Below are 17201 nucleotides of genomic sequence, written 5' to 3'. Positions count from 1 at the left end.
ATCCTTGAATCCGTGTTGAACACGTAAATTGCGAATAGGAAATCAATTCAAATAGAATTTCCAATCAATGGATTGTATAGAAATTAATAATTTGTTTTTTTATATTTTGAAAAATATTAGTTAAATTTTGATTCTTTCATATATTTTCATTCTTATATTTTTGTCATTAAATTTTTATTATTATGAACACTTTTGTCTTTCATTAATTATTTTTTAATTCTTTGATTAACTGTCGAATGGACAAAAATAAATGAAAGTAGCAAGCAATCAATGAAATTAAATGTGAAAGATTAAATTATATATTTTTTAAAAATATGTAAATCAAATCATTAATTTTAATATATTCAAGGGATTCCATTTTTTTTAATCATTCCTGTACTATTTTTTCAAAGTCAAGTGGGCAAAGTCATCTTTGACTATTTCCTTCTACGTAATAAGATAATAATTATAAAGGAACTAAAACACCATGGAAGATGATACCATATTAGAACTCCAATTTTAGCACTCTGCTCAATAGTATGAAGATGGGGTTCCTACACTTCTTCTTCTTCATCATCTACATGATCAGTTTCAAGGTTCCTATCTTAAGATGCCAGGATATGGCATGCCATTCAAATGACCTCAGGGCCTTGACTAACTTCGGCAATTGCTTAACATCAGGGATTGATGGCTGGAACTTCTCCACATCTACTTGTTGCACGTGGGCTGGTGTCACTTGTGACAATTCCACCACTTCAAGTAATAGGGTAATTGGGTTGGAACTTGGAAAGAAAAAGATCTCTGGAGTACTATGCGAGTCTTTAGAAGATCTGGATCAGCTGAGAATCCTTAATCTTTCTCAGAATTTCCTTCATGGAATCGTTCCACCCAAATTGTTTCAGTTGCAGAATCTGGAAGCCCTGGATTTAAACAGTAATGATTTTGTTGGTTCACTACCAGGAGGTATTTATTTACCCTCAATCAAGTATTTTGACATTTCATTCAACAGTTTTAATGGTTCTGTCGATCCAACATTTTGCAAAACCTCACCCCATCTTCAAGTTCTTGATCTTGCCGGCAACCACTTCAGTGGTGAAGTTTCAACAAGTTTTGGAAGATGTTCTTCTTTGCAGCATCTCTTTCTTAATGGTAATATGCTCTCAGGAAGTTTCCCATACGGTCTCTTGCAGCTGCAATATCTCCAGGTATTGCACCTTCAAGATAATCACTTTTCTGGGGCATTGAATGATGGAATAGCTAACCTTTCTAACCTTGTAGAATTGGATATCTCCAACAACGTGTTTTCTGGAAATCTTCCTGATGTTTTTGAGAGGCTTAGAAAGCTTAAGTTCTTCTCTTCCAACTCAAATAAATTCAACGGCCATTTGCCTAATTCACTGGTGAATTCTCCAACACTTGAAATTCTTAATTTGCGCAACAACACCATGGATGGACCAATCAATATAAATTGTTCTGCAATGATTCATCTGGCTTTCTTGGATGTTGGTACTAACAATTTCCAAGGCCCGATCCCTGAAAGTATATCCTCTTGTCAAAACTTGAGTGTTTTGAATCTTAGCAGAAACAAACTCGGTGGGGAGGTTCCTTACAAGTTCAAGAATCTGCAGGCCCTGACATACCTCTCACTCTCAAATACCAGCCTTGCAAACATATCAGCAGCTCTTGGAATTCTACAACAATGCAAAAATTTGACTACTCTGGTCCTCACTCGCAATTTTCAGGATGAACAAATGCCCAGTGATGTGAATTTGCAATTTAAAAATCTCAAGGTACTCATTATTGCCAATTGTCAACTCAGAGGTTCAATTCCACTATGGTTGAGGGGTTGCAAAATGCTGCAGTTATTAGATCTATCTTGGAATCACTTGAGTGGATCTATTCCACTCTGGATAGGCAATTTCAGTAGTCTCTTTTACTTGGATTTCTCCGATAACTCATTTACTGGTGAAATACCAATAAGCTTGACAGGACTACAAATCCTAACAGACAGGAGAATCTTAATTGATGGAAATGCCCCAGGCATTCCTTTATATAAGAAAACTGGGAAATCTAGTACAAGTTTGCAGTATAACAAAATTGGGAGCCTTCCACCAACTTTGGATCTAAGTCACAACAAGCTGAATGGACCAATTTGGCCAAGTTTTGGGAACTTGAAAGGACTTCATTTTTTAAACCTCAGCACGAACGAGCTTTCCGGGCCAATTCCAGATGATTTATCTAGAATGTCAAGTTTAGAAATTTTGGATTTGTCTCATAACAAATTATCCGGAGAAATACCCAGTTCATTGGTAAAGCTCAGCTTTCTATCCAAGTTCAGTATAGCAGACAATCAACTTTATGGGGAAATCCCAACAGGAGGCCAATTCTTGACCTTTCCATGTTCAAGCTTTGAGGGGAACAATGATCTATATGGTGGTGGGGTTTTTACTTCATGTCAACTTGCCCAACGTCCTCCTCCTGCACCACTTCCTCCCGCTACTCGGCCTCCCACTGAGAAAATGACTATTATGGGCTTGCAGTTTGGGATAGGAGCTGCAACTGGCTTTGCCATAACTGTTATCTTTTGCTTCATGTCTGGCTGGGTGATCCCAAAGCCAAAGGCAAGACAAAGGTAAAAGGTTTGATTCTGCATATCTAAGTTGCAGTCTGAAGTGACAAAGAATGCTCTCCTTGGTTGCAGCGGTCTGATGTCTCTCAATCCTTGGATCCCTCTGTGATTATGTAGAATAGAATGAAACATGTATTATTTGAAACTTGTATTATTGAAAATTTTGCACTACTATAATGAGAACGTCATATAAACTATATAATAGAATGAGAAATCCACAAGAATGGCGAAAGGAAGCAACAGAAAATAGAGGCAATATTTCACAATGGATCACTCAGTATGTTTGAAGCTCTGTAACAAGCAAAATGCCCAGATCCTGCCTTCTCATCCAACGCAAGGCCATGTGGTAGAAATACATACCTGCAGCAACAGTATGCTATATCAGGTCAATCAGGTTTATGCTAGTTAAAATTTAACTCAATATGTGCAACTCCATGACACATCTCAACCTGAAATCTATATCACTAAACTAATGGCCAAATCCAGATGGTTAATCTTCCGTGTTAGCTTGATACAAGGGATCCGTTAACCCTTAATCAGTATGCAACCACATAAATCAATAACCATGCATCGTTATCAGTCTCGTTAAACCTGAAACCCTAAATGACTTGTGTGCGCTTTGCTCTATAAGCATGTAAATACACTCCAGCTTATTGTGCTTTCTTATCATGCAAAGTCAAATACATTTTCCTCTCTTCCCCTTAGTTTCGTATGCTTCTAAATCTAAAAGAGAAACATATATCAGGTAGCCATTCCTAATAGTTTAACTAGGAAGTTATCGAGGAGAAATGAAATATAAATCTTTCTTTGGAAAAACTCAGTGGCTTTTTTTTATATTTTTTTTTATTTTAATTTCTGCTCTGCAATGATTTCCACATTCAGGATTTGAGGGAACAAATGTCAGTGAGGTGGAAGCCTTAATCTTGATGATTGACAAATTTGGAAGCTTTGCATTAGTAGTCCCATAATAAGTTATCAAAGAGAAATGCCTCAGTGGAAATGCATAATTTTAAGAACTTGAAATCACCTTTTCAGCTTCCTTTGTCAACATGGGGTTGTCCAACAAACCATTTAGGACAATAACAATAGGCCCAACATGATGTTGAAGAGGCAAAATGCCGAACACCTCGTGTGCTACCAGAACTGCATATATAAGCAACAGCTGCCGCCGCCGCTGCCGCTGCCGCATGGTGAGCTCCCCACAAAATAAATATAGAGAACTACTTATGAAGCAATAAGTTGGGCTATTGTTGAGGCAACGCAAACATGAATATATCATTATGCGTATTTGACTAGAAAACTGATGAATGAGCTGAACATGAAAAATTAGCAATAATATGAAATTCACTCTTTGGTGGTTTAAAGGCTCATAGGCAGTTCAGAGTCAATTTGAATTGAGCCATTCTTGTAACTCTTTAACTCCAAAAGGAGGTCGAGGTGCTGGTTTTGGAATTGTTGGAAATCTACATCACTTTAATCAGATCAAATATGGGCATCAGTTGCGTGAAACGCCAAATAATTTTCAATGTACTTGCATTGGTTTATGACAGCAAAGGGGTTTCAACAATATTTAGACAACAATCAAATGCAGTTTTTTAAGCCAGTCCTTATTTCAGTTTCACTTTCAAGGTTCTCTATTATTTCTTCTTATTTTCATATTTTTTTTGGGGCTAGGGTAGATGTTATTTAAAAAAAGGAGATTTTGATCCATGCAGGCAGATCTGCTTTGCATCCAAGGCCTCCTTATTGGATCTCTTCTACTGTATGTTGGAGAAAAGAAGTTTGAGGAGAGGTTACAAAAGGAAGGGGAAAGCAGGAGGATTTGTGAAGAGACAGAGAAAACATAAGACGTATATATCCAAGGTAGCTTTGTACATAAACCATGTGAAACTACAAATACAATGCCTGCTGAACTAAATATTAAAATCAATATTTATACTGTACATGATATCAAATGTAACAAATTCATTGCCAGTAGATAATACTCAATCGGCATGATAGTTGTGTAAGCTAGAGAAAGAAAAATGGTAGTAACTCGGGATTTTTCTTTTCAATAACAAAGTGGTACAGATTGTGGATATATACTCGCGGTCATGAACTGCCTGATAATCTTTTAATTCTATTCGCTGAGATGCTTTTGCTTTCTGTCTTCTCATCTGGACAATTCTTCTATGCTGTGCATGTCAGAAAATTCATCAATCGATTTCAGCTTTTCAAGGATGAGCCTTTCTTGCTTGGTATCTATGGTATTATATGTAGTTAAGATTAAAAAATGATTCATTTCAAGCCCGTTCAGGCTATGCAGATGACATGATTATGCATGCTGACAGTGAAATGGACTAGCAATTCTTATTCTTAATTGTTAAGAGTACTTGTTTTACCATGCAGCTAGAACCACATAAAATCTGCCTTGTAAAAGGCAAATAAGGAGTATCTTTATCGTAGACAACAGTTGCTCAAGTTATGAAATAAAATTAATTTTATAAAAAACACTATTTTGAGATAAGCATTACATAAGAATCTTTACCAAGGTTTCGAGCTGAGCATCTAGGCAAAGCGAAGTCTCAATTCTGGCAAATATAGCAGCTCTCAAAACGACAGGCCTAACCCATGATGATGGCAAAACTGCTGTTTGAGCAAAAGGCCATACCATAACCAATTCATGCCCAATCGTGCTCAGTAAACCAGCCCAAATATTTTATATTTGCATGAGCATGTATTTATGACAGATTCCCACATGAATGTTTGAATACCAGTCATTGAATGCAGTGTGCAAGTATGTAGATGGTTATAAATGTGCTGAAAATAATATAGGATACATTCCTGATCAGGGTTTTCTGTGAAATTGGAGTGCAGGGCATTCCCAACGCTGTCCACAATGGCTGAAGTCGTCATGGATGATTCAATGCATAAAATTGCCATGATAGCATCTAACCTACTGACCTCATTTCTGAACATAAGTCTTGCATGTGCTGCAATACGGATTGTGTCAAATTCCCAAGGAACTAACATAGATAATCAATACAAACATAACACACCTTGAGCAAGGCGTATCAAACTTTCCAGCATGCGAACAGTTGTCCTTGCTGCAATTCAAATTGGCATATAAGCACATAGTGAGAGAAAGAGAGAGAGAGAAACAGTGTTTTAGCCAAAAAGGACTTTAATGTAAAAGAACCTGCATTATCAGTCCCAGATCTTCTTTGAAGTTGATAATAACTTGAGATAACCTTTTCAGCCTCCTTTGTGAGTACTGGTCTGAAGTACCCTTTAACGAAATGAATATACCTGCACAATATCTAAGGAAGCTGATGAATGCTCAGACAACATTACGGGGCTAAGGATTAATAGGTTCCATAACCAAAAAAAAAAAAAATTACAGATCTTTGAATTTGATTGTGCTGGGAGCATCAGAAACAGAAAGACTACTTTTATAATTTCAAATACAAGACCAGGTTTTTTTTTTTTTTTGAAAATTTAAAAAAGACTATTCCCAATACGAGAAATATACTGACACCCACAAACCAAATGGATTGGAAAGAAAGTGAGCTAAAAAACCAATGCATCTTTGTTGTGACGTGAAGATAGCAAGCAAGAGAAACAATTGCTCTGATACCAATTGTATGAATACAAATGCATCCTAGAGCATAGCACACTAAGACAACTTAGGAACATGACCTTCCTGTTGACCCTCCCTCTGACACACTTGGCCCACATGACCATGCTAATATTCAGAAGTCAAGAAAAATTATTTTTGCTACGATAGATCCATTTCAGATCATTTATTTGCAAACAAACATTTCAAAGCCCTCTTTAAGAGATCAGCCATTCGGCAATAAGCAACTGGTCATTGAACCAAAATAACAAATTTACCTACGAAGCATAGCTAATGTCCAAATGTTTGCTAAATCATCATTGTGATCGCCTTTGTCTGATTCTTCCTGAAAATTGGTTTCACAAAAAAGTCAGGTTTTAGATCATGCAACTGCTTCATGAGACAGCAGCAAATCATTTCAACAACATTATTATGGCACATTACCTCAGCAAGAATGTGAGATGACACAACTGCATCCCATTCAGGATTCTTTGTATCCAAGAGAACCAGAACTATATCAAATCTGCTTAATAATGGACCCGAGAGCGCAGTATTGACAGATAGAGCTACAATTGGTTAAGAATTGACAAATACAATTATCTGTACATGAGCATATACCAATCAACTGATGATTTCAAGTGAGAGAGAGAGAAAGAGAGAACAAAGAGGGAAAATATAAATTTAAGAAAATTACTATGTCTCACATCAACCTCCTATGCCGAAAAGAGCAAGAAGGAAGACTAGAGTTTTACATCAACAGGTAACAGTAAATTGCATTTAGCGACTATAAATGGCTTACATAAATAAACTAAAGAATTTACTGAATGAAAGTGATACTTTGATCTGGATCATATTGTCCTTTGGGATTTGTTGCACCAAAGACAATTGTCCTAGTACTGAGAGTTGTTACAAGACCAGCCTGGAAAACAAGGAAAGAAGCAAATGTTATCAGTAATTCTGCTAAGGCCAAGCACACAATGGAAAATTGTGTAAATTATCAAGGATGATATACGGAGAAATGGAATTTGCAAGAATAGATATACCACATAAGAAACAACGTGAATATACAATATACTTTTTTTTATTCATTTAAAGCATACATCTCTTTCTGGCATAGAAAAGAGAAGGATTGTAGCTCTCTTAATTTAAGTTGCCTTTTCTTATCCATTTTTTTCTTTCTTCTTGCTCCCTTCTGTCCTTCGTGTGTTTTTGAGCCACTTCAATTCAGCATCATGTTTAGATGGTGCTTAAGGGTTCATGTATCTAAGAGATATGAGATGTCACGTAAGCATACTCTCAGCTCCCAAGCTTCCAATGGCATCAAATAGTTATTGACTGGTTATTAGTGCATCCAAAATTCTCTGAGGAGGGCTACATGAAAGGGATGCACATAAAGTATCACTTTTGAAATTGAGAAATTAGCCAAATGAAGCCATTTACAAACCCAATACTAAGGATATTGCAAATCAAATTATGCACTGGCCAAACAGCTTCATATTATAAGCTTATGAAAACTCTAAGTAAAATTAGGAATTTAATAATCATAGTAAAAATAAAAATTAATTAAAATAGATTAATGAAATTTATATAAATTCAGAAAAAGGTAAAAATTAATAAGATGACAAATAGAAAAGTCTATGATTTTTTAGTAATTTTGTGTACCCCTATTCGTACTTTTATATATATTATAGATAGATAACATGCACGGAAAAATCCAATAAGATTCCATACACTATATAAGACATTTAAGAAGAACTTATAAATAGATGGGCAACCTTGGCAACACTTATGGTTTGCTGCTCCATTGCTTCATGTATTGTTGCCCTGTCGTGTTCTCTCATACTGCCAAACAAAATTTAATTTACCTTGACATTAAACACTAATAAGGAAAAGAAATGGAGAAGAAGAATCAACAAATATCATAGTTGACCAGTGCGAATCTTTATTATGGGAACTTTTAACCAAAGTACCATATAAAGAGAAAGATTTTGCTCCAATAATCAAGTGTCCATGTGTGTGACAACATCATCAATATAATTGGACCAAATACAGCAAGATTTCATAAATTTTTCTACTTCCTATCACAATAAGATGGAGCAATTTGACAATGCTTCCCTAAGCATACAGATAACATCTTGATTGTCTTGATTAAGAAGAGGGCAGAAGGATAAACAATCCAACAGCTGCAACTAATTATTGGTAATTGGAGGCAAGAAACACCTCCAAGAGTTGATGTACATAGAACATAAGTAAAGTCACTCAATACAAAATTCGTATTTGCTGAGAAAAAGGTGGCAATGGCGATGTTGACGATGGCTGTGAGCCAATACTTGCATAGGAGGTCAAAGTTTAACATTGGTAACAGCTAATGAATAGTAGTTTTTGCACAAACATTTGAAAAGAGTACCTATCAAATTCATCAATGCAACAAAGGCCACCGTCAGCAAGAACAAGGGCCCCAGCTTCTAACATCCATTCTCCTATTCAGATGACAAATACAATTAGTCCTTTGATCAACATATTGCATTATTTTCATACAAGTTGCAAGAAAGACTCATGTATGAAAAGCAAAGTTCCTCTAGTGGATATATAAGATACTAGTTAATGGCTGAGATCAACTAAAAAGTAGTGCACACAGAGCACATAAAACTATTTTAGGTGACAAATTAGCTTTAACAACTTTTTGGCTGACATAATAGCTCTTGAAAAATATGAAAAATATAATAGGCATAAATTTTTATAAGAATTAAATAGTGCTTACATGCATATTAACCTTTGATAATGTAGAAAAACACCGTTATGAAGTTAAGCTACCTAGTTTTTCAGTTACAGCATCCTTCTACTCCCATGTTTCTAAAGGAGAATTAAGCAATATAATGAACATTCTATTGAATGGTTAAGAAAATAACACGAAGAGAACTGGACTAGAGAAGGGGTGATTCTGTAGAGTGACTACAAAAAGATGATAGGAAATGAAAATTTCATTAGCACTAAATCGAACCCTCATTAGATTTATATCATCCATCATCCATGCGCTCTATAGCAAAAATTTTCAATAAATGGGTGAGCAAATAATGGAGATCTCTATAAAATTAAGAGTTATCTAAAGCCAAAAAGTTGTTTAATCCATGCAAACAATTTAGAAACAAGAATGTGCTAAAATTTTTTTACCACAATTCTCACAAAACAGACCCCTATCATATAGAAGCTACCCCATGTACATTATGTCAAGAATTCAACATATCAGCAAAGCTGCAGAAGAAGTGGAAGATCAATGGATAAACAAACCTGCTAACACTCTAGTCAAAGTTAATACCTATTATTTAGCTCAAGGCAATAGGAATTACCTCCATCCTTCACAGCAGTAACTGTTAATCCAGCACTAGTGCTCCCCAACCCAGTAGTGATGACAGATCGGTTGCTTAATTTTGCAGCAAATTTTAAGAATTGAGACTTGCCGGTACCTGTGAAATTTATATCATTCTTCCCACACATAATTATTTATTTTATACACATATATCAACATAACTAATAAATTTATTAGAATATTAGTATTATGACAATGTATTAATTGGACAAATGTAATTAGAATCAGACATTATTGTCTAAATTTACTATTTAATATCTAACTAAATAATTTAATAGTAATTGGCTAATAAACGAAATGAACAAACTAATTGAATATTGACTTTACAAGTGTATTGGATTAGATTTGTTAATGTCATTAAAAAAAAAAGCTAATAAATGAACTAACATTCACCAACATCAATGATCTAAGTAAACTCATTTCACTTTGCTTGTTTATGATCAAATTTAAAATTTTTGTTTAAACTCATTCGTAAACTTAATAAGCAAACATATATGAGCTTTATCCAAACTTGCTTACTAACTGCTTGTCAAACATAATGGTTCACTCAACCATAGTCCGGTTTGTTTATGAAGATATTTTTGTATCTTCTATTCAAAAACTATCAAGATACGTTGGTGGGGCATTTGAATCCTAGAAATAAATTTACACACACCACAGATTAGGCAATGCCTCTTAAACTATTATGCATGAGTCAATTACTACATATAGCCTCAACCCGTTGATATTAGTCAGCACATCTTCAATACAAGGTTTGAAGTATTAGACATGAAAATCATGGATGGGCTAACAACACCTCTTGAGGCCTAAACTGTAACAATTGTCTATGACATTAAGGACATGCAGAAAAAGTCAGGTACACACACTTGCAACACAATTCATATGGCATTTTATACGAAATTCAACATTCCACCTAGAAACAAACTCCACTTTTCCTCTGCCAAAAGTGACACACTGATGGTTATGGAATTGAAGCACAACATTTAACTGCAGCACAAGTTATGCTTTAGGGATCAATTCTACATAACCAAATCAATACAGATGTGACGCTGAAAAGGAAAAGTTATCTACATAATTAAATCAATACATATGAGATACTGAAAAGGAAAATTTATCACCTGGATCACCAACCAGAAGTAAGTGAGACTCCCCTCGAATTTTGGTACCAGAGGCATCAACATGTTGCACACCTCCAATGAGTGTTAATGCAACTAAGTTCCAGAAAGAATTGTCAATGTGGTAACATGGAAGAAGCGATGGTGTTATGGAATAAAAAAGAAAGTGAAATATGTAAAATGATAACATACCTGCAAGTTTCACAGTGAAAAGTCCAAAAATCTGTGGGCAAATACCTAGCAGAATGGCATTTCTCCCTGGTTTTAGATCATATTAAACTACTGTAAGTATTAAAATAAATTAAAAAAAGAAAAAAGGAGATTGAATCTAACAGTAAAATTATGTAAAAGCTGTTGCCAAGACAAGTATACTGACCATCTTTACCTTTTAAAGGAGTATCTTTGAATTCTGACCAAAACTGATTGAATTTCATGATAACATCATTGGGGATATTAATGTCAGATTTCAGCGCATTAGTTCTCCTAAAACACAACGAACAAATTTCAAGATAAACACACTCAAGCATTTGCATGGTAGTACAAAATTCAAAAACACGTCTGCATGTGCTTGTACTTGGACGGGATTCGGTAAATTTGAGTTTCAAAGTTAGAAACCAACTGATAAGTTGGTAGATAAAAAGCAAGAATAAGATACCGTGTACAGAATCAAGGGAGGGAGAAGAGAAAAAGAAGAGAAAAAAAAAGTGATTTTTCACTTTTAATAAAAGTGCTATCCATTTAGGATAAGTTAAGGAACACCAGTTTAAGATGGTTTGATAATTTCCAACATAGACCAGCTCAGGTAATGGTACTAAAGATTAAGCGCATCCAAGTTAGAAGAGTAAACAAGTTGAGAAGTAGACCAAAGATGATGATGGCTGAAGTGGTTAAGAAGAATTGAATATCACTAGCCTTTTAACAAAATATGGCTCTAGATATAGCTGACTAACAAAAATGGGATCAAGGCTAATTCAAATTGAGCAAGGTTTTCACTGTTCAGCTCTAACTCCATGAACCTGGTGCTAACCTGCCACCCAAATGAACCTCATGTGGGATCCTTTGGCTGGATTCTAGCTATGTGGCAGCCAAGAAACTTTAAAATAACAAAGCAAGTACCAAGTTTTGTGCCATTTACCTCACATGATTAGCAACTAATACAGGATCAAGGTTGCAGCGGACGTCTTTCAAATCAGGAGACCACTTTGCAGTCAAAATCCCAGAAACAATGACATCATCTGCACAACAATCAATTCCCAATTCCTCAATGCCATGCTACCGAAAGAGATCCATTGATATTCCAAAAGCAAGTGTCGAACAGTTCCACCATAAAAATAAAAAGCATTAGTTCAAGTTGTATTGCAAAGCTCTTATTTGTGATGGCATGATTATGAGAATTAATTTTATCAGCCTTTTTTTTTCTTTCGTTAAAAATGAACTCAGAAGCACACACACACGCACACACATATATATAGATGTTAAAGGTATATAGATTGACAAGATAATAGACTAAGAAAAACATTCAAAATACTATAAAATGCTTGTTTTTCACAACAAATTTGGGTTACGTATAATAAGGAATACACAATAAACTCTAAAAAGTGACATTGTCCAAGAAGTAACAAAGATATGCTTCATGAAATTTTCATTTTGTAATACAAAGTGCATTTTCCATAATATATCGCCAATCAATCAAAGCAAATGGATTTAAAAAAATAAAAACAAAGCACTCTATAAGCAATTTATAAAATTCCATGTGAAGGAAAAAAAATGGTATAGGAAGAAAGCTACTCAAACAAAATATAAAAGGAAAAATATTCCTAGTAGGACACATTAATTAACAATTCAACATTAACAACGCATTCTTTTACTCAAATATTCAGTTAACTATATTCACTTGTTTCTTATCCTTTGAGAAGACTATGGAATCAAAGATTTATATCACTCACTTGACTTGAAGTTTCCTTAGGAGAATATAGTTTCACATTAGCAATACCAAATTTCCAGTAAGGTAAATCTAGAAACAATGAAAAACAAAGCATGAGCAAGCAGTACCTCCAGCTTTAACAATGTCAACAAGATCATCCTTTAGGATGACAGGAATTGAGCGAGGTATAACCCCAACACCCAATGCCTGTGTACTTTCTTGTATTTTGATTTCCTGATAATCATGGCGTATTACAGTTTCATCTACACAATCAAACCTTGTGCCTTCACAAGGCTTAGACCTCTGTCATTGGAACAACGGATTAGTGATAAACTCCAAGATTCTCTTCATTAAAAAATACTATTCTACAGCAAAGAGCTAATTAATGCCTCATTGTAAATCATATTCAAGTAACAATAGAGACAAAACATAAAACACAAACAGAAAAAGTTACAAAGTGAAAGTTGATTTATTATTGGAGATGTACAAGTTTCTAACTTTAATGAAATCTTAGATAGAAAATGTTGATCCAAAAAGTTAAACAGCAAATCTAATGATGAAATTATTTACTTAACAATGCATGTGCTTCAATTTTTACTCAACAAAATAGCATCACCTGATTGTTGCACACTACTTTCTATAGCCTTATCTACAAATCTTAAAGAGGGACACTAGAATAATGGAAAAAATGTAACAAAATCTAGGGAAAAGAAGAATAACAGAAGAGCGTTCAGTGGACAACAAACCATAGAGGGGCAAAATGATGGTAGTGTTATGGAGTTTCTACTCTCAAGCTCAGGATAAACCGGGAACCTGCACATGAACATTGTCAACCCAACAATTGGCATATGAAGTTAGCACTGTCAACATGTGAAATGCTATATAATATAGCAGTTGGTGATGTAATTGGTTCTGTACCTAATAGCCACATGCAAGCTAGAAATGACAATAGCAATGCAATTACAGATCTTAGTTATCAGAAGAGTAATCTTGGATTTTTCAAGTCTGCAATAAGTGATTTGGAAAATAATGATTTTGAACCATCTACAAATCATCAGCTCCAAGACTACAGCCTATTAAGCCTGAATTTTTATATCAGGGGTCCATTTGAGCACCCAGGATGCTTATCAAGCTGCAGTTAAGTTTTAAAAGCTATATCCCATGCATGTGCTTCCTACTTATGCCACAGCTGGTTCCAGAAATAGCTTAAGCCAAGGAAATTGGCTCCATGATCCTAATCTATATGCAATTTGACTCTCATAAGAGAAGAGGAAAATGCTACTTATTGAATGGTAATGATATGTAACTAGAGTATAACTACCATTGTAAATAAACATGATGCAAGCCAATGTACTAATGCTTCAACTGCCAGAAAAAAGAACTGCAAAAAAAAAAAAAAAAATGCATTCAGAGCACAAAAGAGCAAGCCCAGCATTCAGGTACTTGATTTCTGCTTGATTGAACTTAAATGGAGCTAACATATATTAAGCTTTCCAGACTTAATGAGTGTAATGTTTGCTAAGCTCGACCTTTTTCACACCCTTATCCACCAACTAATTATACTTGAAAACTAAACCTACTACAAATCACCATTGCACACGCCACTCGTTCATAGTCTGCTTCCTCCACAAAAACCAAAAAATAAACAAACTCAACAAGCCAGATCCCTTACTTCAAATTCTGCAATAACTGTGGAGCCGAACCAAGCAAAATAAATCGATAGAAACTCAATGGATACATATGTACAAGCATATGCGTGTATGACAAAGAAATTAACAATAACCTACTCGTGCTTGCATTTCCGACACCTATACATCCTCTCCCCTTCATACATCTTTATTGTGCCAGATCTGATCACAGTTCCTTTTAGAGTCAGAAGAATCCCTCGGTGCTTCACCCTCACACGTCCTATGCTTGGAAAGGTCTCTATGTTTCACCCAAACTCAAACACTTTAAATATAAGTCAAACCAAAAACCAAAAGACCAAGAGAGAAAGAGAGAGAAGCAAACCAGGGCATTCAAGTGGAGATCCACACACATTAATACGAACATGAATAAATTTCTTCTGAATCCCCTTCTCCCCAAAATTCAAATTCTCCAGCACAATTTTCTACATCCACCCATATAAAATACCCATGTCAGTCTATCATCTTAACATAGCTTACCTAGCAACCTCGGCTACATATACAGACTAAAGTTACACATCTCGTAAAACAGGCAATAAACATCCACAAAATTCATTTCAAGAAGAATCTAGGAAGCAATTAAAGCAGAACATACATAATCCCACCTCAAAAAAAAAAAAAAAAAAAAAAAGAAAAAACCATTTTAAGCAGCATCCATTGAAGACTTAGGTTATAAATACACATTTAGGTCTACACCCAGTTATAGTTCCTCAATTTAAGACGAAATTATTAAAATAGATTAAACATTTATATACACATGAGAATATTACATACGTGAGCCCACAAAGCAGCTTGGTCGAAATGCCGCAAGTACTCAGTTGGTTGGGAGAATACGAGATGGGCAAGTTGGGGATTTTCGTCCATTAGCTCTGCAAAACTGAAATAGAGACAAAATGAGGATATTGAGGAAGAAAAAGAAGAAGAAGAAGAAAAGCAAATAGGAGTTGGTGGGCTGTAAGGCAATACTCAATATAAAGAGGGTAGTGAAGCTTAGGGTCAGAAGACAAAACAATGGAACGGAGCTGCTCAGAGTGGCGGCGAATTAGAAATTCCGCTAAAGGTTTCACTTGATCAGGTTCGTTTGAATCCATGGCATTGCACAGAGAGAGAGAGAGAGAGAGAGAGAGAAATTTAGGCGGGAATGCAATTATATACTCACGACCAATGGGCTGGGCTGTTTTCAATTCACCCACTAGTTAAAGAAAAAGAAATTATTATTATTATATATTACGAAGGGGTGTTTGGTTCTTTAATTTTTGTGTCTTTATTTTTTTTTATAATTTTTTATTTTATTACTAGAAATAAATATAATTTTTACAGGATATAACTTTAAATCTTTTGATATATTATCTCACTTTTTTGTTTTTTATTTAAGTATTTAATTTATTAATTGAATTTTTAAATTTATTTATTTTAATTTTTAAATCACTTAAATGTTTATATACAAATATAAATGATTTTTTACTATTTTTTGTTATTATCCTTTTAATTTTTTTAATCGTTCGGCTATTTAATTATTAAATTTTTGTTAATTATTATTATTATTATTATTATTATTATTATTATTATTATTATTATTAAATCAATTTTAAGATAACTTCGTTTTATATTAAATTAAATTTTACTTTATACATCAATATTAAATTAATGAAATATCATACTTTTTATCTTATTACAAAAAAATATGATAACAATATATTTTTTATCTATTTTAGCAGTATTTTTAGTGATTTTTTTTTATTATTACAATAAGTGCTACCTTAAAATAGTAAAATTTTAATTCACATAGTAAAATTTTAATTCACCTTATTATTATTTTGTTATAATTTTATAATTATTATTATCTAAAAAATATTAAAAAATAATATTTATAAACATTTTCATAACATCTATTTAAGTTGTTTATGTGTAATTTTAATTTATAAGTAACAAATAATTAAAATTATTTTTTGCTCTTAAACTTTTATGTAATTTATAATATATTTGATTTATTTTAATAATTTAAAAATATTTTAACAATGTGAATATACATTATTTTTATATACTAAATTTGTTGTGTTTAATGTGTTTAGTTGAATCTTTCAAAGTTTTCCTTTTAAGTTATAGGGAATTTGAAAAATTGTAATATATATAAATATATATATATATATATATATATATATATATATATATATATATATATATATATATATAAAAGGTTGAATTTTTTTTTCCTATTTTGATATTTTTATTATAATTAGGTGAAATTTCTAAATAATTTATATGTATAAAATTGAATATATTTTTGTCGGTTATCAATGAAAAAAAATCTTATTTTCATGTTATTTGATTAAAAAAAAGTTACTTATAATAATTTTAGTTTCATTAATTAAGTAAAAATTGAGAAAATTAATATTTTACTTTGCTTTTAAAATTTAAAAATATATATATGCTTCACATAAGATAATTTATAAAAATATTGTGAATATATTAGCAATACAAGTGATACTCATAAAAAGTTAATTTTTTTTTTTAAATATAGAAATGAGTCTAATGTAATTTTTAAAAATATATATTACTTTTAATAAATATTAAATAATAAAATATTATTATAAGTGATATTGAATTTCTTCTTACTCATTATTAAATATTTTAATGTAAAATACTATGTAATTATGTAAAAGAGAAAACTATAAAAACAGTGATAAAAAATATTAAAAATTAAGATTATGATAAATATGGAAAAATAAAAATATTAATAAACAATTTAAAATTAAACTTAGTATATAAAAAGCATTATTTATTTTAATTATTTCAAAAATTAAGATCAAATTAAAATAATAGTTTTAATTTAAAAATTCAAACAAATAATTTTATTTAAATTAAAATATAATATTTAATTTTAAATGATTATAGATAAAATACAAT

At 32.9% G+C, this 17201-nt stretch overlaps 2 protein-coding genes across 3 annotated transcripts; one reads left to right on the top strand and one right to left on the bottom strand.

Moving 5' to 3' along the window:
• The first annotated feature begins 489 nt into the window (after nucleotides 1-489).
• On the top strand, nucleotides 490-2840 carry LOC131173251 (phytosulfokine receptor 1-like). The gene has a single exon (XM_058135272.1). The coding sequence runs from the start codon at nucleotides 519-521 to the stop codon at nucleotides 2613-2615; it is 2097 nt and encodes a 698-aa protein (XP_057991255.1). The 5' UTR covers nucleotides 490-518; the 3' UTR covers nucleotides 2616-2840.
• A 1598-nt stretch (nucleotides 2841-4438) lies between these two features.
• On the bottom strand, nucleotides 4439-15420 carry LOC110667592 (probable DNA helicase MCM9). Of its 2 annotated transcripts, none has more exons than XM_058135273.1 (20): nucleotides 15261-15420; nucleotides 15069-15171; nucleotides 14620-14719; nucleotides 14397-14535; nucleotides 13356-13422; nucleotides 12738-12912; nucleotides 11821-11920; nucleotides 11062-11168; nucleotides 10878-10943; nucleotides 10689-10781; nucleotides 9551-9667; nucleotides 8611-8683; nucleotides 7979-8045; nucleotides 7041-7122; nucleotides 6648-6769; nucleotides 6482-6549; nucleotides 5787-5896; nucleotides 5647-5694; nucleotides 5428-5580; nucleotides 4439-4849 (listed from the first exon to the last, which is right to left on the bottom strand). In XM_058135273.1, exons 1-20 carry the CDS (start codon nucleotides 15383-15385, stop codon nucleotides 4761-4763), a joined length of 2004 nt encoding a protein of 667 aa, XP_057991256.1. In that variant the 5' UTR covers nucleotides 15386-15420; the 3' UTR covers nucleotides 4439-4760. The 2 variants fall into 2 exon arrangements, with proteins under 2 accessions (XP_057991256.1, XP_021684175.2); XM_021828483.2 differs by having other exon boundaries at nucleotides 11071-11168.
• Between the last annotated feature and the right edge of the window lie 1781 nt (nucleotides 15421-17201).

Source organism: Hevea brasiliensis, chromosome 14 (genome assembly GCF_030052815.1).
Source record: "Hevea brasiliensis isolate MT/VB/25A 57/8 chromosome 14, ASM3005281v1, whole genome shotgun sequence".
Classification (NCBI taxonomy): Eukaryota; Viridiplantae; Streptophyta; class Magnoliopsida; order Malpighiales; family Euphorbiaceae; genus Hevea; species Hevea brasiliensis.
This window is presented reverse-complemented; position numbering and strand designations above follow the sequence as displayed.

Excerpts from the sequence above, each read along its gene's own strand:
- LOC110667592 (XM_058135273.1), bottom strand. The coding sequence starts at position 15,385 with ATGGATTCAAACGAACCTGATCAAGTGAAACCTTTAGCGGAATTTCTA. Across the intron at positions 10,944-11,061 it reads TCCTTTAAAAGGTAAAGATG|GGAGAAATGCCATTCTGCTA; the intron begins GTCAGTATACTT and ends ATCTAAAACCAG. Across the intron at positions 5,897-6,481 it reads ACATTAGCTATGCTTCGTAG|GTATATTCATTTCGTTAAAG; the intron begins GTAAATTTGTTA and ends GATATTGTGCAG.
- LOC131173251 (XM_058135272.1), top strand. The coding sequence starts at position 519 with ATGAAGATGGGGTTCCTACACTTCTTCTTCTTCATCATCTACATGATC.